General features: G+C 40.3%; 2 protein-coding genes across 2 annotated transcripts; both read left to right on the top strand.

Annotated features, from left to right (window-relative positions):
- Positions 1 to 820: 820 nt before the first annotated feature.
- myo5c (myosin VC) lies at positions 821 to 12,855 on the top strand. The gene is made up of 40 exons (XM_022192902.2): positions 821 to 942; positions 1,259 to 1,369; positions 1,472 to 1,643; positions 1,742 to 1,886; positions 1,963 to 2,119; positions 2,247 to 2,390; positions 2,475 to 2,556; positions 2,687 to 2,794; positions 3,748 to 3,854; positions 3,944 to 4,209; positions 4,305 to 4,386; positions 4,482 to 4,622; positions 5,472 to 5,594; positions 5,718 to 5,801; positions 5,923 to 6,054; positions 6,172 to 6,269; positions 6,374 to 6,460; positions 6,554 to 6,665; positions 6,756 to 6,967; positions 7,068 to 7,233; positions 7,343 to 7,489; positions 7,565 to 7,729; positions 7,841 to 7,934; positions 8,008 to 8,071; positions 8,183 to 8,457; positions 8,544 to 8,607; positions 8,688 to 8,768; positions 8,895 to 9,075; positions 9,164 to 9,257; positions 9,360 to 9,423; positions 9,511 to 9,679; positions 9,769 to 9,853; positions 9,936 to 10,034; positions 10,186 to 10,340; positions 10,515 to 10,604; positions 10,698 to 10,848; positions 10,931 to 11,216; positions 11,287 to 11,461; positions 11,550 to 11,630; positions 11,718 to 12,855. The coding sequence occupies exons 1-40, from the start codon at positions 916 to 918 to the stop codon at positions 11,868 to 11,870; spliced, it is 5,229 nt and encodes a 1,742-aa protein (XP_022048594.2). The 5' UTR covers positions 821 to 915; the 3' UTR covers positions 11,871 to 12,855.
- A 116-nt stretch (positions 12,856 to 12,971) lies between these two features.
- On the top strand, positions 12,972 to 18,166 carry gnb5a (guanine nucleotide binding protein (G protein), beta 5a). Its single transcript, XM_022192943.2, has 11 exons — positions 12,972 to 13,208; positions 13,726 to 13,862; positions 13,963 to 14,004; positions 14,401 to 14,477; positions 14,574 to 14,706; positions 14,910 to 15,053; positions 15,148 to 15,239; positions 16,470 to 16,518; positions 16,621 to 16,717; positions 16,861 to 17,027; positions 17,132 to 18,166. Exons 1-11 carry the CDS (start codon positions 13,073 to 13,075, stop codon positions 17,141 to 17,143), a joined length of 1,086 nt encoding a protein of 361 aa, XP_022048635.1. The 5' UTR covers positions 12,972 to 13,072; the 3' UTR covers positions 17,144 to 18,166.
- Positions 18,167 to 18,777: the final 611 nt, after the last annotated feature.

Raw genomic sequence — 18,777 nt, 5'->3', positions numbered from 1 at the left:
CATAAATGCATAAATGATTAACCTGCCGCCTTAACATTCCTTGTGCCCGGTGATGTGTCCATGTGTGTCTTTGTAAAAGAGTAATGAACTCTCTCCTTCTCACTGTTTTCTTAGTCTTGCAGCTATGCTGATGTTGTTTCAGACTGGTATAAGGTGGTGAACTATTTACCCTTTTAAAAATGTTTTTCTCTAAAGTATTGGTGCTCACATATGGTGAGGTGACCGAGGTTTGTATCCGGTTTCTTTTGTTGGGAGAATCCTTGATTAAACGAGCACACCCACTCTGTCAAGCCGCTGTCACAAGACGGGAGGGCGGAGTCACAGTCAGTCAAAGTCCGCAGCAGGTGAGAGGCAAGTGGCGGGAAAGAGACGAGATCACCCGGGATATACCTGAGGAGACTTTCACAATAAAGGACCAGGTTTATCAGGATCAGATTTTGAAGTTGAAGAATTTAAAGAAAAGCTGGAAAAAAAAAACAGATGTGTGTCACAAAAAATATTTTTTTTCTTTCTCATTCCTTTCATGTACTTATGATAATATCCCAATAATACACAGTAGCATCATAAAACAGCAATGAAGTACATTCACAAGCACTTTCAAGCACAAATTGCAAGATGAAAAGACTTAAATTTGCAAAATACACTAGCAAGCACTTAAAGTGGTAACACAAAGTGTGTTATATGTAATGAAGCCTCAGTTATAGTGCTTCAAAGGATGTTCCGTTTTGCATTATTTCAGTGGGACTACTATTTTGAAAGTAATGACCCGAATCTTAATGTAATTGTGTCTCACTTGATTGTGGCATAGTTTGCAGGGGCAGGACCAAATTCGTTGCTAACCTGGAAAGTACAGTGATACAAGCAGGTGATAAACAAATGTACAGACAGAAGAAGATACGGGAATAATGCACAAACATGGCTGTGTTGGAGCTTTATACCCAGGTAAGAGAAAATGTCACTTTTCATGACAGTTAAGATAACGTTTCCATACTGTTTGGAGTATTGAAGAGTTACAGAGACATATGGAAACTTTGTCGAGGGCAGACGGAATACAGAGGAATGTAAAGTCTAAACACTCAACCATATGGTTTAATTGTTCTTTAAGATGTTTCAAGTTTACATAAAAAGAAGAATTAAAGTTTATGAATAAAAGGACAATGTTACATGTATTGGATTTAATAGTTTCTTTCACAACCATGGCATTAATATGTAAGTGAAACCATTACTAAAGTGTCACCTTCAAATTCGTCTCCATCAGTACAACAGAGTTTGGATACCAGATACAGAACATGTGTGGAAATCAGCAGAGATTCTGAGAGACTTCCATTCTGGAGATAATGTTCTTGACCTGCTGCTTGAAGATGGCACCGTAAGTAAACAGTGACTGATACAGCCTTTACATGTAACTGTAATGGATTTATGGTGGTGGGAATCACCAGCTTTTTATAAATGATTATCTGTCTCTGAACAGGAGTGCCGTTTCCCGGTTGATCCGTCTAAACCACAGCTGCCTCCTCTTCGAAACCCGGACATCTTGGTGGGGGAGAACGACCTCACAGCTCTCAGCTACCTGCACGAACCTGCAGTTCTACACAACCTCAAAGTGCGATTTGTGGAGTCCAGAATCATCTATACTTACTGTGGTACAACAGCAAGAAGCTTTTAATTTGTCTGACTATATCCAAGTCACTGTCAGCAGTTTGTACTTTTGGCTCAGGCAGTGCTGTTTCCACATTTCCAGGTATTATACTGGTGGCTGTAAATCCCTACAAACAGCTCCCTGTCTATGGAGATGCCATCATTCATGCCTACTCAGGCCAAAACATGGGAGACATGGACCCTCATATATTTGCAGTGGCAGAGGAGGCTTACAAACAGATGGCCAGGTAGATAAAACCTCACACAGCCAAACAGAAAGTACAGTGTAGTTATAGCTGCATTATATCCCTTTGTTTCCCTCAGAAACCACAAGAATCAATCGATCATTGTCAGTGGTGAATCTGGAGCTGGTAAAACGGTGTCTGCTCGATACGCTATGAGGTACTTTGCTGTAGTGAGCAAATCTGGAAGTCAGACTCGAGTTGAAGACAAAGTTCTGGCATCCAATCCAATAACAGAGGTATGACTTTTACCGGATCAGGAGCCCTAATCACAGTGAAACACACACGTTTAACAAAGAGGCTCTCACATTTACACAGATAGCTAATGTCATTCTGAAAATTGGAGTTTAAAATGGGTTTTCTCAGGCAATAGGAAACGCAAAGACCACCAGAAACGACAACAGCAGCCGATTTGGGAAATACACCGAGATCAGCTTTGACAGGAGGTACCGGATCATCGGAGCGAACATGAGGACCTACCTGTTAGAGAAGTCCAGAGTGGTTTTTCAGGTAGTGTGGGAGATGAGCATTCTTTTAGTTGCTGTTTTTAGGGGGTTTTCTTATATCTGACCCATGATTGTGATTTATTTTCAGGCAGACAACGAGCGTAATTATCACATATTCTACCAGATGTGCTCCAGTGCAAACCTGCCAGAGTTCAAGAACCTAAGACTGTGTGAGCGTTGATACAGAGCTGCTGCTGCTGCTTCTTCACTACAGTTGCATTTATTGTGTAGTTTATTCTATAGTTAATCACTGGGAACATACAACTACAGTCAATCAGTAATGTGTTCTTTCATCTGCAGCAACTGCGGATAAGTTCAGATACACCTGCATGGGCGGTGACACGACTATTGAAGGTGTAGACGACAAGAAGGACATGGAAGAGACTCGACGCACTTTCTCACTGCTGGGTAAAGAGCGCTTTAACTGTTTAACCTACTGGATCAATGGGGTAGATGGCCTGGCTCTGAAGTGGTGAACAGAGGAGCAAGTTATTGGAGCATGCATTCGACATGGTGAAACATCTTTCTACAGATGATGAGTAGAGTAGGAAACAGTTAGAATGTGGAGACCAAACCACCCCAAAGAGACAAAAAAATGACATAAATAAGACACAAAACAACTAAACACGAAGAAATAGAACAACACAAATGAGACAAAATGACAAAAACAACACGAAACTGAGACGACAAGAAAGACTGAGAGGAAAGTCAAACCTGCTGGATGAATAAAGTAAATGCAGCGTGGCTGGGTAAAGAGCGCTTTAACTGTTTAACCTACTGGATCAATGGGGTAGATGCAGCCTGGCTCTGAAGTGGTGAGCAGGGGAGCAAGTTGTTGGAAAGACTAGACTGAAACTTGTACAAAATTACAAAAAATACCCTCCATAATAATCAAATCGTCATTTTGAACAACGTTTCTGTGATATTGGACACGTTTCAAGCATATTTGGACAGTTTTCAAGTTAAGACAAAATCCTTGAGTTGATTTGGACACATTTAGGTTATTATCCCCCGCCTCCACAAAGTGGAAAAAGGGGATATAGGTTTGGCCTCCGTCCGTCCGTCCGTCCGTCCGTCCGTCCGTCCGTGCGTCCGAGATGAAGGGGACAGCTTTTCTCGGAAACTATTACAGCTAGGATTACGAAATTTAGTGTGTAGCTTCACACCATGGACACCTTGATCAATTTCGAAAATGAGACCTGTGCGATAATATTTAACAGAGTTATGGCCCTTGATCACTATTTTGGATATAGACTCATAGACATCACATGTGGCGGGGGATATTGTTGACCATGTCATCTTGTTTTATTTTCCATTTCTTTTACTGTAACTTTTGCTTTCACTTTTCTCTACTTATCCAGGACTGAAGGAAGCCTTTCAGTTAGATGTGTTCAGAGTCCTGGCAGCCATTCTGCATTTAGGGAATGTGGAGATCAGAAGCTCAGGAGATGATAGATCTTCAGTCCCTGTGAGTATTTCTTTTCATAATTTTTGTGCACAGCAGATCTTAAAACATTTGCCAGGTTAAATACAAAACTTGATTTGTCTATCTTTCAGCCGAGCGATCCACACCTGGCAGTCTTCTGTGAGCTGCTGGGTGTGAGTGCAGAGGGTTTGGTGCGTTGGCTGTGCCATCGGAGGATCATTCTGGTGGCTGAGACGGTTGTGAAGCCGGTGCCCAGGGAGCGGGCGGTAAATGCCAGAGATGCTCTGGCTAAGCAGATCTATGCCCATCTGTTTGACTGCATCATTAACAGGATAAATGCGGCGCTGCAGGTTCCAGGAAAGCAACATGCTTTTATTGGCGTTCTGGACATTTATGGGTAATGCAAATATCACTTTTTTTTGCTCTTCTGTTGTTTGACATATGCAGGTTTCTTTTGCTGCCATTTTAATGTGTTTTTTTTGTTGTCCTCAGCTTTGAAACATTTGACATCAACAGCTTTGAACAGTTCTGTATCAACTACGCCAATGAGAAGCTTCAGCAGCAGTTTAACCTGGTACACAGCGACACCATCCACAGTGATTAGCACAATCACAGCACACACCACTTTATGAGCTCACAGGGTTACTCTGTTGTGTCTCTGACTTTCAGCATGTGTTCAAACTGGAGCAAGAGGAGTACATGAAGGAGGACATCCCATGGACGTTGATAGACTTCTATGACAATCAGCCTGTCATTGATCTGATTGAAGCAAAGATGGGGATCCTTGACTTGCTTGATGAAGAATGCTTAGTAAGATTTGATGAATGACAATGTACAAATGTAGAAAAAACATTTGTACATTTTGTGGTGAAAAACTGCCAAACCATGACGGTAAAAATCTGGCAACTTTAAAACAGTTTGATGCAGTTTATATAACACCGAATCACCGTAAATAGGTAAATCAGGAGAAAAGTGTGTTTTTTTAGATTTTTTTTCTCTTAAAAAAATAAATTTCTCGACTCCTGCACAGTTTTAAATGGAAAATGCCATAATATGTAGAACAACACTGTCGTCTTTCGCATTTAATTCTTGAAAATTAAACAGCTATTTCCAGTTAAATGTACATATTGTTGTGCTGATAATGGAAACATGCTGCAATGTTTATAACAAGTAACATGGCAATTTCTGCATTTATTACATGTAAAAAATACAGTTTGTTACTGGTCAACTTGATATACTTTTGTGTTAATAACGAACATATGCTTTAATATTTATGACAGCTTTAGCCGCAATTTTTGCTAAAAATACATATATTTAGTGTTAAATACACTAACTGTTGTGCTGATAATGGAAAAATGCTGAAATATTTATAATAAGTTACACAAACTTTATTTGAAATGGCATTTTCATGTAAATTTTCAAATATTTAAAGGTTACATTTTTTTACAGTAAAATATGGAATGAAGCACATTTTTTAACACTAAACAATGTCAAAACATTTCTTTACCTTAAATGTAGGAAATATATTGCCGCAATTTTATAACAGCATTCTGACAACCACAGCTGCTAGAATTTTACTGTTAAAACAGCAATTTTTTACAGTTCAGTGTTTTTAATTTTTTGTTTTTTGTGCTTAATAAATGCCTTTTTGCTTCACAGTTCCCACAAGGCACTGATCAGAGCTGGCTGCAGAAGCTGTACAACTACCTCGATGCCAATCCTCTGTTTGAGAAGCCCAGGCTATCAAATGAGGCGTTTGTGATTCAGCACTTTGCTGACAAGGTGGAGTCCAGTCATCTGCTGTCTGCATAATGTAGCACAAAGATTCTCAAAACTGACATCACTAGTATCAAAATTTTATGCACTGTTCATGTTGTTGGATTCTAAAACTTTTTTTATCACCAGGTAGAGTATCAGTGCAGAGGTTTCCTTGAAAAGAACCGGGATGCTCTCTATGAAGAACTGGTAGACTTGATGAGAGGCAGTGAGGTAGTCAATGGCCGTGTTATATGTTTGAAAAGAAGGAAAAGTTTCCCTACTTTAAAAGCTAGTCGCTGCAGGTTTGTTTTTCTCACCTTAACTCATTTTTCCTGTTTGCAACTGTTATCAGTTTCCCTTTCTGGCCAACTTTTTCCAAGAGGAGGAGCGAAACACTGCGACCAGTAAGAGTGTTAAAGTGAGACCCGCCAGGCCGTCAGTGAAACCGGCCAATAAACAGCTGAGAACCTCTGTGGGAGATAAGGTGAAAATGTTTACCCTGTCTCTCTCTGTCCTTGCCGTAAACGGAACTCCACTTTACAATGCAGTTTTCAGTTTGTTGTTTTGTTCTTATACTCAATCCCTCTGTGGCTGAATGTAGTTTCGCAGCTCCCTCTCCTTGCTGATGGAAACGCTGAACGCGACCACCCCTCACTATGTGCGCTGCATTAAGCCTAATGATGAAAAGCTCCCATTTGAGTGAGTACAAATTAGTCTTTGGTTCTGATATTTCACTCTTTGGTCACCAAAGCATTTGCACATGCCTGCTTTTGTTGTACGTGAGTGTTTGCTTGTGTTTTTAGATATGACTCCAGGAGGGTCGTGCAGCAGCTGCGAGCTTGTGGAGTCCTTGAAACTATTCGTATCAGTGCACAGAGCTATCCATCCAGGTAACTTTGATGCATACATATAATTAATCAGCTTACAATACTGTCATCTCTAAATGTTCCTGTTTTACTGGCTAACATGCTTTTTGTTTGCAGGTGGACATACATTGAGTTTTACAGCAGATACAGTATCTTGATGTCACATCTGGAGGCAGACCTCAATGATAAGAAGCAAACCTGCAAGAATGTGCTGCAGAGGTTGATTCAGGTTAGCTGTGTTATAAAGCACCTCCTAATATAGACATTACTGCGTGCTGCCTTCTTATGTGTCACGTTGTTCTCTTGTGTTCATCTCCAGGACTCCAACCAGTACAAGTTTGGCCGGACAAAGATCTTCTTCCGAGCCGGTCAGGTCGCTTATCTGGAGAAGCTGCGTCTGGACCGACTGCGAGGAGCCTGCGTAACCATCCAGAAACATGTCCGCGGATGGAGTCAGAGGAGGAAGTATCTGGCCCTGAGACAAGCAGCCATCATCCTCCAGCAGTACATCCGTGGAAAGAGGACGATCCGGTGAGAGCCATTTCACACAGAGCGCGGTTTTGTTGTCCTGCATGCTCGAAAATTCAGATTTTAAAACTGACACCCACTTGTTTTATTGTCAAACTTACAGTAAAACAGTGAGCGCTGCCATGCTGAAGCAGGGCTGGGCGGCAGTGGTGATCCAAAGACACTGGAGAGGCTACCGTTTGAGGCAGGTCTACCATGTGGTCCGTCTGGCCTCCATCACCATCCAGGCCTTCACACGAGGATGGATGGCTCGTAAACGGTACAAGAAGGTCTGTACCTAAAGGTTCCTAATTCATCAATAGCGTCATTTAATATGCTTTGTTACTAAATAAAATCTACAACCACTTTCAACAAAGCTATGTCTTTTATACCCAACAGATGCTGAAGGAGCACAAAGCACTGGTTCTCCAGAAGTATGCCAGAGCATGGCTGGCACGGCGGCGATTTCAAACCATGCGTCGGCTGGTGCTCAACGTTCAGCTGTCCTACAGGGTGCAGCAGCTCAGAAAGAAGGTTGAAGAGCAGGTAACGGAGCCTCCAGAGTTGTTTAAGCTGTGGGTTTTATGTAGAGGATATGAGTAAATTCCTGTATCCTGACAGAACAAAGAGAACCGTGGACTGATGGAAAGACTGACGAGCTTGGCCAGCTCTCATTCTCAAACCGTGGACAGACTTCAGGGTCTGGAGGCACAGCTGGAAAAATCAAGCAACCAGAAGGCATCTCTGGAGGCAAGAGAGAAGAAAGCTAAAGAAGATGCTAGTCAGGTCAGTATTGAAGTTAATGCCCAAAGTTTTATACAGTTTGTGACCATTTTTGCTTCTGGATGAAGCCGTCTGTTTGAGCTGTCTCAAATAACACTTTTTTTCTCACTATAGACCATTTCACAGTTTCAAAAGGAGATAGATGCACTAAATCTTGAAAAGCAGAACTTGGAGAAAAAGTTTGAAGTTTCCACCAAAGAGGCTAAAGGTAATAAAAGTCAGGAGGCCTATATGTACTACTTTGAGTGGACTGTGATTTGTACTTCTTTACTATCTTACAGAGAGGTTCGATCAAGTGAAAAGGAGTCTTTTGGAAGAGAAAGAAAATGAAGCAAGGCTTAGAAAGTAAGTTATTAAAATGCAAAATCAGCATTGTACAGATATTTTTTTAGTCAAAGCTACTTTTTCACAGCCTGGTCAGTTTATTCAGATAGTTAATGAGCTGTTTCTTGGCAGGATTGCCGAGAACAACATTGATATTCAGAGACAGGACCATGAGAACGAGGTGGAAACTCTGAAAGAGGAGATAAAGAGGCTGAAAGAGGAGAGAGTCAGTCTGCAAGGAAAGATAGAGGAGGGGGAGCAGCTGAACGCTGACCTGCAGGAACAAGTCATCCAGCTCACCAAGCACGTCAAGGTCATTCCTGAACTACGCAGAGACCTGAACAACCTGCAGAATCAGAAGAATAACATGGACCGAAAGATGAAGCAACAGTCGGAGCAAGCAAAAAGTACAGTTTTCCTTCTATGCTATGAAAGTGAGCCCCTTATACATGCATAAATATTTTCCTGATGGTCTCTGAATATTTTTCTGCAGCTAAAATGAGCGAGATTACAAGACAGCTTCTCGGTGGTGTTGTTGAAGAGGAGGTTCTATTGGGGTAATCCAACTGCTTCGAGTGTTCACTTTACTCTTTAGATCTCCTTCAAGCATTTAATCTCACACATCGTTTCTCCAAAGGCTCACTCCTGATGACTCTGAGAGGATTTGTGAAGCTGAAGATTTGCTGGTAGTCTTTGAAAGCCTGCAGAAAGCTACCAGGTCTACAATTTTACTGTTAACTCGTGCAATCCAATCACTTAAAATCAACTGTGCCTAATTCTGCAACGATGTGACAAACCTGGATACACTTTAATGTGTTAAACATGGTTTCATGTTTGTTGGCAGGGTTCTGGAGAATCACCAGAGGGAGCAGAAGGAAAGATATGACACCCAAGTGGAGGGTTTGACATTGAAAGTGGATCATCTTCAAAATGAGAACAGCAAACTGCAGAACCTGTTCCAGGAGAAAAGTAATGTGAATGAAAATATTCGCCAAGAAGTATCCAGGCTCAGCAGTGAAAACTCAGTGGGTTTAACACAATCCTCGTTGTGTATTTCATTGTTTGATTGATGAAGTGCAGAACCTGTGATCTGAGCTTTGATCTGATCCACAGATTATACCGGAGCTGAAACTGCAGGTTTCAGAGCTGCAGAGACAAAAGCAAGAGCTTGAAGGCCTTGTTGAGGAGCAGAACAGAGAACTGGCAGGTAGATCGCTTTTTCTGTCCAACAGTCTCACCATCAAGGTTGTTTTCACATTAGTGTTTTACTTGTTCTAATGTTTGTTTTTTTGTTCATGTTGTCCAAAAGAAAAAGACAAAGAGATCACGAACACTCTTCACAGGAGGATAACAGAAGAAAGCACACAACGCAGGTAAATTCCTCAAACATAATGGAGTCTGTTTCTTGATTGAAGGAGCAACTGTAATTTCTGACTCATCCCGATTTTTACGCTTTTTAGGCACTTTGAGGAGAAAGCTGAGGAGCTGGAGGAGGCAAAAAGGGAGCTAGACGGCAGAGTGGAGGAGCTGGAGGAGGAGAACGAACACTTGAAGAGGCAGCAGCTGATGGAGAATGAAGTCAAGATGAAACTGAGACATGAGACCTCACGGCTAACTGCTGAAAACATGGTGTGTGCACGTATGAAGGGTGTAGTATGAGTGTATAAATTAATTTCTTGTCTACATGAACGACAATAACAATTTCCTCTTTTTTCCAGGACTTTGAAGAGATGCTGGACCAGAAAAACAGATTAATAAAGAAGCTCCAGAATCAAATAAAAAGTCTTGAAATGTCACAGAAAGGTAGCTGTACGGCTTGTATAGTACACACAGAATGCCATGTGTAATTTCTCCATATTTATCACATTTGTTGTTTCTCACACAGCAAAACAAGCGTCTCCATCTGCCATTCCTAAAGAGTACCTTGGCATGTTGGAGTACAAGAGAGAGGATGAACCCAGGCTCATTCAGAACATAATTCTGGGTATGCTTCCCTTTTACTGTGTCTGTTATATGATCAGATCAGAACCATTTATGTTGAGTATATCAGGCGCTCTGCTAGCAGTCATATAACCTGAGTCCTAAACACATAGAATAATAACACACTAAATGGATACACTCATATTTGTCCACAGACTTGAAGCCAAAAGGTGTGGTGGTGAACATGATCCCCGGCCTGCCCGCTTACATCCTCTTCATGTGTGTCCGCCATGCTGACTACCTGAACGATGAAATGAAACTCAAGTCTCTGATGAATGCAGTCATTGGTGGGATCAAAAAGGTCATCATGGTGAGGCTGATCCTCAGTCCATTAGCCATTATCTCTACTGTAGATCATAAATGTAATAAAAATTAATTCATGACTGTGTAGCTCATATTTGGCAGCAGCTTAGTTTACTTTGGTAATCCCACTTTGTGATGTTGTTGATCTAAGAATACAACTGACATTTTTTTTATGTTTCAGAGTTACCACAAAGACTTTGAGTTGTTGTCCTTCTGGCTCTCAAACACGTACCAGCTGCTCAATTGTCTGAAGCAGTACAGCGGGGAGGAGGTGTGGATTTACTGTCTTCGTCTGTCATAGCTTCTGTCTGATGATAAAGTTACATATTTGACCTTCTTTTGTTTTCCATCCTTTTCACTGAAGGAGTTCCTGAAGCAAAGCACTCCTCGCCAAATAAAGAACTGCTTGAAGAATTTTGATTTGTCCGAACACAGACAGATTCTCAGCGATCTGGCCATCCACATCTATCATCAGTTTATCACCACCACGGAGAAAGCTCTCACTCCTGCTATTGGTATTGTACAGAATTATTCATCATCAGTCACTATCTTGCTTTTCTAGCCAGTCTAAGCATGCTTCTGTATTTTCTTCAACAGTACCCGGTATGTTGGAGCACGAGAGCTTACAGGGGATTTCTAGCATGAAGCCGACGGGCTTCAGGAAACGCTCCAGCAGTGTTTATGAGGACTCAGAGACCTACACCATCTCCTCCATCCTGCAGCAGCTCTCTGTCTTCCACTCCACCATGAACCACCACGGCATGGACCAGGGCCTCGTCAGACAGGCTATCAAACAGCTGTTCTTCTTGATAGGAGCCACCACCCTGAACAACATCATGCTGCGCAAAGACATGTGCTCCTGCAGGAAGGGAATGCAGATCAGGTCTGTTTGCTTTAGTGAGGTTTACAGGAAAAACTAAAAGTTCAGTTTTATAGCTGCCCTGTTCTTTTAGGTGCAACATCAGTTATCTGGAGGAGTGGCTGAAAGAGAAGGAACTTCAAAGCTCCAACGCCATCGATACTTTGAGGCCTCTGTCTCAGGCTGCTTGGCTGCTGCAAGTCAACAAGTCCACCGACGATGACGCCAAAGACATTGCTGAGAAATGCACTGAACTCAACCCTGTCCAGGTATTTTATTTAGTGACAGATAATGTGGATTTTCATGTTCGAAACTCTTGCATCACACTAAAATCAACACCCACATTTTCATTTGCAGATTGTCAAGATTTTGAATTCATACACACCCATCGATGATTTTGAGAAACGGGTGACATCATCATTTGTGCGCAAAGTTCAGGTGAGCTCCACTGATTTTTATGCCGTCTTCTATATAAAACTACAAAATATTGTGGAAAAAAAAACACCAATCTGTTCTTCCCTGCAGGGGTTACTGCAGGACCATGAAGGCTCCACACAGCTGATGCTGGACACAGATTATCGTTTCCAGGTCATGTTTCCCTTCTGCTCGTCCTCACAGGCTCTGGAGCTGCTGCAGGTTCCAAACAGCCTTCATCTCGACTTCCTAAACAGGATCTGACGCCGAGCCACCTCTGACCTTTCACTCCTCAGGACTAAGTCATAGCCCATTTGAATGTGGCTGCTTCTGATTGTATTTATTCTACTTTAAATATAACGTGTACAGCACAGAAAAGCAGAACAATGGCCAGAATTTAACAATGACTGAGGTCTTTGCACTGCAGAATTCTTGCTGAATATCAAATGAAGAAAAATCCTGTTTTATTCTTTTGAATGTGTTTTTTTTAATTAAAGTTGAAATGATAGGTCAATAAATCAATTACACTTTTGATGTCAGTTAATCTGCATTTATTTTGATGATCTGTTAATTGCTTCATTTTTCAATCAGTACCTCCAAGCACTATTAGATTTCAGCTTCTGCAGTAGGAGCTTTTACTACTTTTCTCTTTTTTTACTCCACTCTCACCTGCATATTACTGGATTTGTAGCTGTCATTCAGACGAAACCAGACACTACCTCAGACTCTTTTAAAAATCGAAATGGACATTATCATTTTTCACTAAAGAAGTGATTTTTGATAGGTATGAATTTGTTTAATTGCTGTCCAGAAGAAAGTGAATCCCTTGTTGTTGTTGGTTTGTTTGTTTTTTATTTCACTTAGTCAAGAATAGCCAAATGTAAATACAGTTTGCCCCAGAATACTAAATTATGAGGTCATTAAGCATTTGTCTTTACAGCCCTGATAAAATGTGAAAATGAGTAGAGGAATAAATTAACAGTAGTGAGTTTAGTTATGCAGCATCTTATACACACAGTTCCAACGACCTGGATGACTGAGAATCTGTAGAGACTGATTAATTGACAGCTGAAAAGAAAATTCAAACAAGACATAGTTACTAATTTATTTCTTATATGACCTATTATGCTTGCTATGAAAACATATTTGCTCCATTTCTATCGTTTCCTAGGTAGAAATGTCGGATTGATACACGTGTCTGCTCTGTTTTTACACCACAGACAATCAGCATTGTTATTGTTAGCTTTACGTGTGTGTAAATGCATTATTTATCTGAGTGTGGTGAGGCAGGGCGCTGCTGAGGATGGAGGCTGTTCGCAGCATCACCGGGATGCAGGATCCTCCTCCTCCCTGGAAACTGAGGAGCATCATCTTCATCCCTCTGACGTCATGACAGCAGCAGCATCAGCTGTTAGCTCCGCTTTAAGCCTTTTCGCTGCCGATCGCTTCCTGCACAAAGGAAATATATGAGATCCCCTCTAATCCCTGAAATGGCTACACAGGAGGTACAGCTGAACGAGACTCTGGCTCATCTCAAAACGGAGTCGGAGACGCTGAAGTCGAAGCTGGAGGAGGAAAGAGCGAAGCTGCACGATGTCGAGCGTGAGTCTGAAAATGGAGAGGCCTCGGTTCACTCCTGCGTTTACACTGTGACAGGACAAATAGTAGAAAATGTCTCGTAGCCGTCTGCTGTTCCTCTGACGGAGGTTAAATATTGCTGTTGTTTCAGGGAATCTGAGTCTCTAGGGGCCAGATTACGGATCTGGTTTGGCCTGATGTGACCGATTTGGCTGCAGGCTGTTTGTTTGCCTCCCCATTTTACAGCCCACTGCTTCCATCATAATTTCTATCTACTGTGGGCTGGTTTTGTCCAATCACGTTTCAGAATGTAAAAGAAGCAGGGCTGTGAAATAATAATGTGAAAACTAGATAATCTATTGATCATGCATGTTTTATGAGATTGAAGCTATTTGGGAACATGACAGATAAGATTTATTTAATATCGGCCTTTTCCTCCGTTCAGCGTGGGCCTACTGTACTTTAATCCTTGCTGCTGCCATTTACAGTAGTAGCTTTAATGTAATGTACATTTTATTTATGTGTGTGTGTGTTTGTGCAGTACATCAGGTGGCAGAGAAGGTGGAGGGTCTCGGTCAGTTTGTCATGAAGACCCGGAGAACTCTGAAGGGACACGGAAACAAAGTTCTGTGTATGGACTGGTGCAAAGACAAGAGGAGAATCGTCAGCTCCTCACAGGTCACACACACGCTGAGATTCAGAGTCCTGATTTTATAGTTTGTAGCCGACTGTAAAGTAGAATTGATGTTGGATAAATGTCTTTTATATCTGATTGCAGGATGGGAAAGTGATTGTGTGGGACGCTTTCACCACCAACAAGGTAAATCTATACGAGTTTTAGCCTTCAGAAAATGCTGAGATTTTTTGTGTTTATTCCATCTCCTTCTATGAGAATGTCAGCTTTCCCCAATATCATGTAGAAAATATAATCTATGAGGCGTAAAACACAGATGATTTGCACATCAATAAGATGTCTAATGTGTCTTGTAATGGCGTAAAAAGCAGAATTTGCTTGTATAACGAAAAAATCACTATTAGAGTTGAAAACTGACCATGGCCTTGTTTAAATATGTCCTTCAAAGTTTTTGATTTTAAACAAACTGCATCATCTCTGATTTTTACCATCCCAAAGCTCATTGTTCTGCTCCATTTATGCCTAATGAATTCTCACTGTCCCGGTGCGGCTCATGCAGCTTTGTCTTTTGATGGTTATTAGGAACACGCTGTGACAATGCCGTGCACCTGGGTGATGGCCTGCGCCTACGCCCCCTCTGGCTGCGCTGTCGCTTGTGGGTGAGTGTGTTACTGCCCGTGGTGGTCCAAATCTGTTGTGTTGTCTTTGTGGTTTTCTGTTTTGTCATAAGCTCGGTTTATTTTCGGCACACACAGAGGCCTGGACAACAAATGCTCGGTGTATCCTCTGTCCCTGGACAAGAATGAGAACTTGGCCGCCAAGAAGAAGTCAGTGGCGATGCACACAAACTACCTGTCCGCCTGTAGCTTCACCAACTCCGATATGCAGGTCAGAAATCACTGCCTTCCACACTGGGATAGATGGCTTTGTTAATAATTCACACTTGCTCCTGTTTGACGTCGTGGTCACGTGATGCTTCACACAGTAAAGATGGTCCATTTATAGCCCTGTCTCAGCCCATATTGACTTTTTTTTTGTTAAACTCCAGAGCAGCCGTTGTTCTTCCTCCTCATGGTTTCTTTGTGTTAAAGATCCTGACGTCCAGCGGGGATGGAACGTGTGCATTATGGGATGTCGAGAGCGGGCAGCTGTTGCAGAGTTTCCATGGACACGCAGCCGACGTGCTGTGTCTGGACCTGGCCCCATCTGAGACTGGAAACACATTCGTCTCAGGGGTGAGGACACTTTTGTACACAGCATCGATCATGACTCATTGGAACAGTTTAAACTTTAAATATTGTGTCATGTTCTGCTTTGTTGTTCTGACAGGGCTGTGATAAGAAGGCTAACGTGTGGGACATGCGCTCAGGACAGTGTATTCAGTCCTTTGAAACTCATGAATCAGACATAAATAGTGTGCGGTAAGTGACTGCCTCGAGATGCGGCATCAGTTTTTACTTCTGATTTAAGTATAGTATATTTTTATTTTATCCTTCAGTAAGGAAATTGCAGATATTTTAAAGCCTCTATATCAGGGGTGTCAAACTCATTCTAGTTCAGGAGCCACATTCAGCCCAATTTGATCTTAACTGTGCCAGACCAGTAAAATCATAACATAATAACTGATAAATAACGACAGCTCCAAATTTTTCTTTTGTTTTAGTTCAAAAAAGTACATTCTGAAAATATTCACATTTAAGGAATTATCTTTCTACAAAGTGAAATTTCTTAAGAAAAGTAAGTTCAGTTTCAACAATATTATATCTCAGTTTATCATTTACACATTACAACTTCCAGATCACAGAGTGTCTACAAAGGCACAAAATGTTTAGTCACAGGAATCTGAGACTGACCAATATAGTATTTTACTTTAAAAAAACAACAGAAACAAGATAAAATATTCCAAAAATGAGACACAAACCACAAATACGAGAAACAAAATGACAAAAAAATGAGACAAACGACACAAAACAAAACAAAAATTGCAAAGTGACAAAAAAAATGGACAAATGAGACAAAAAATGACAAAAGTGTGAAACAAAATGACATAAACGATGCACAAAACAATGAATAAGCAAAACACAAAATGACAAAAATGAGACAAAAAGGAAACAAAACGACAAAAACGAGAAACAAAACGTCAAAAATATGAGGCAAGTGATAAAAGTCAGACAAAAAGCACCAAAAACAAGACAAGATATTACAAAAATAAGACACAAAATCCTCCCCAAAAAAACAAAACAATGTGCAATCTGGTATTTTCCTTTATGATCATAACAACTTGTCATGGTCTAGAAATTATTTTAAATTTATAGTTTACAAATTGCAGTTAATGTCTTCTTCTTTTTACACTTTACAATGTCATCCCACCGCATGTTTGACACCCCTGCTTTACATGAAAGATTTTTATGTGTTGACAGTACCTTTATATTATTCTTATGTTTTTGTCAGCCAAAATGAAACATTCCCAATGAAAATCTGTGCAATCAATATGGTTCTTGTATTCATTTGAAGCCACAGCATCTTTTTTTATGCTACCACTGGGAGTCACTAAAAGTCAGAAATATAATCTTCCACATAATGACTTGAAGAGAGTGATTTGTTATCGTTGCTAACTGTGTCTTGCTGTCTGTTTTTTTTTTTTTAAATAGATATTATCCCAGTGGAGATGCTTTTGCATCAGGCTCAGATGATGCTACAGTAAGTACTCAGATAGTATTTCTTGATTTTATCTTAAACCTCCCTGCGATTAGAAACATATTTAAATCAGTTTTAAAAATCAAACTCTCTCCTTTGTTACAGTGCCGCTTGTATGACTTGAGGGCAGACAGAGAAGTGGCCATTTATTCCAAAGAGAGCATCATATTTGGGGTCTCCAGTGTTGATTTCTCCCTCAGTGGTAGGACATTTATCACTTTCTCTTCACTTTTATTCTGAATACAGAGTTAAATTGATGTTAACAGAAGAGTGATTCCTTCTGATTGTAAAGATGTTGCTTTTAGATGATGTTAAAACCATTTATGTGTTTAATTTTTCCCCCAGGCCGGCTACTGTTTGGTGGCTACAATGACTACACCATAAATGTTTGGGATGTTCTCAAAGGAACACGAGTCTCTATTCTGTTTGGACATGAGAACCGTGTCAGTACGCTGCGTGTTTCCCCTGATGGGACGGCCTTCTGCACAGGTTCCTGGGACCACACTCTTCGGGTAGGAGATGTTCGCTGTTAATGCCCGATCTGACAGCAGTGCAGACTTCAGTGTGCTCTTTCTCGTGACATCTTGTAATGTCTGATCTTTCTTTCTTTTTCCAGATCTGGGCTTAAGCTTCAAGACACTAAAGGATCAAATAGTAGACGGACCTGCTGAGGACACACTGATGTTTCTGTTTGCTAGAGTACAATCACACAGATAGACACTCAGTTTTGGTTGTACATAGAGCATATCAATAGCAGTGTATATACTCCTGTCTCTTGGCCAGGGTAGATTTACATATTTCAAAGAGTAATTAAACCAAATGGCACGCTTGCACAGAAGTAATTATGGTTACAATGTAAAAAGTATATTGTAGAAAATATTGTTGGTAGTGACTTGCATCAGTCTAGGATAGAAGTGACACAATAAAGTCATGTATTGTATGTGCCCACATAAAGGACATCACTTGTTTATTTATTTGTTTTTTACACGTATTATAACTTCGGACTTATGAGACTGAGTAGAAATGCTGAGAGCTGGGGTGTCTCCACTGGGAAATGTTGGAATACAAACAATAATAATGAGGATATTTATACTGACTTGGAGAAATGATGACATTATTATTTAGTCTGAAGCCAGTTACAGATAATATTGGTTATGATGGAGCATTGGGATAAAATACTATAAACAAAAGAGCAAATTTGCAGTTTGTTAAAGATGAATATAAAACTACTATTCAACACCCTGTGTACCCAACTAGTTCTTTCTTGGCAGCAGCTCACCTGCCAGTATTACACTGACATTAAAAAGCACATTCACAGGTAAACCTAAAATGTATGATGTTGATGTTCCATCTATGTGGTCTGAAAATATGGTTTACCTCTCGTCTTTGTTTGTTTCCAGCTGTTGGAAACCACTTACTATTAATGCGCACATTCAGTCACTAGAGACACCCTGAACTTGTGGTCCCCCACTAGCTATATGAAAACAAACACATAGAAAAAATATATCAGAACGTACTCCTTTTCATGCAGTTGTCCAATGGCTGTAATTTCATATTTATTGTAATTATTTTATTGTAGTTTAGTGTACAGATATACAAGGGACTGTTAATCAAAATATTACAAACATAATAAACTGAGTTTGGAATATCACTACTGTGTTTCTTTTCTCTTTCTTAGAGTTTTACAGTTATTTTCATGTCAGCGTACTGAGTTGTTTAACCCTCGTGTCGTCCTGTGGGTCAAAATTGACCCGTTTTAAAGTTTGAAAATGTGGAAAAAATGTATATATTCTCAGTGAAACTTCTGATGTCCACATCTTCAACATATTTGGGAAATCTTTGAACATTTTTGGTGGAAAAAAAGTAATGTTAAAAATGTTTCTTAATATTTTTTTGTGAATGTTCTTAAAAATATATTAGAAGTTTTACTGATATATATGTAGTCACTTAAGATATTTTTTTAGGATTTATTTGGAAGATTTTACTCATTTTTTGAAAATATTTACAAGAATTTTCTTGCCAAATTTGTCGGATTTTTTTAAAAACAAAACTTTTTCGAGAAACTTTGAAGGAATTATTGGAATTTTCTTGACGAAGGTTTTCCAAATTTTTAGAAATGTGGGGAATGTTTTTTTGCTGAATTTTTGGATTTTTTTCAGACAAGGAAACTATTTTTTGGTGCCCATAAATGAGGACCACAGGAGGGTGAAGACATTGTTTAGTTGGAGGCTGTTAATAAAGTTTATTCAATGCAAGCAGAAG

Source organism: Acanthochromis polyacanthus, chromosome 8 (genome assembly GCF_021347895.1).
Source record: "Acanthochromis polyacanthus isolate Apoly-LR-REF ecotype Palm Island chromosome 8, KAUST_Apoly_ChrSc, whole genome shotgun sequence".
Taxonomy (NCBI): Eukaryota; Metazoa; Chordata; class Actinopteri; family Pomacentridae; genus Acanthochromis; species Acanthochromis polyacanthus.
Note: the sequence above shows the minus strand (reverse complement) of the source record. Positions and strands in the feature narration are given on the sequence as shown.

Bases quoted from the DNA above. Each gene is read 5' to 3' on its own strand.
- myo5c (XM_022192902.2), top strand. From the start codon at position 916: ATGGCTGTGTTGGAGCTTTATACCCAG. The intron at 1,644-1,741 runs GTACAACAGCAA...CCACATTTCCAG, and splicing joins AATCATCTATACTTACTGTG to GTATTATACTGGTGGCTGTA. The intron at 4,210-4,304 runs GTAATGCAAATA...TGTTGTCCTCAG, and splicing joins GGCGTTCTGGACATTTATGG to CTTTGAAACATTTGACATCA.
- gnb5a (XM_022192943.2), top strand. From the start codon at position 13,073: ATGAGATCCCCTCTAATCCCTGAAATGGCTACACAGGAGGTACAGCTG. The intron at 15,240-16,469 runs GTAAGTGACTGC...TTTTTTAAATAG, and splicing joins TCAGACATAAATAGTGTGCG to ATATTATCCCAGTGGAGATG. The intron at 16,718-16,860 runs GTAGGACATTTA...TTTTTCCCCCAG, and splicing joins TGTTGATTTCTCCCTCAGTG to GCCGGCTACTGTTTGGTGGC.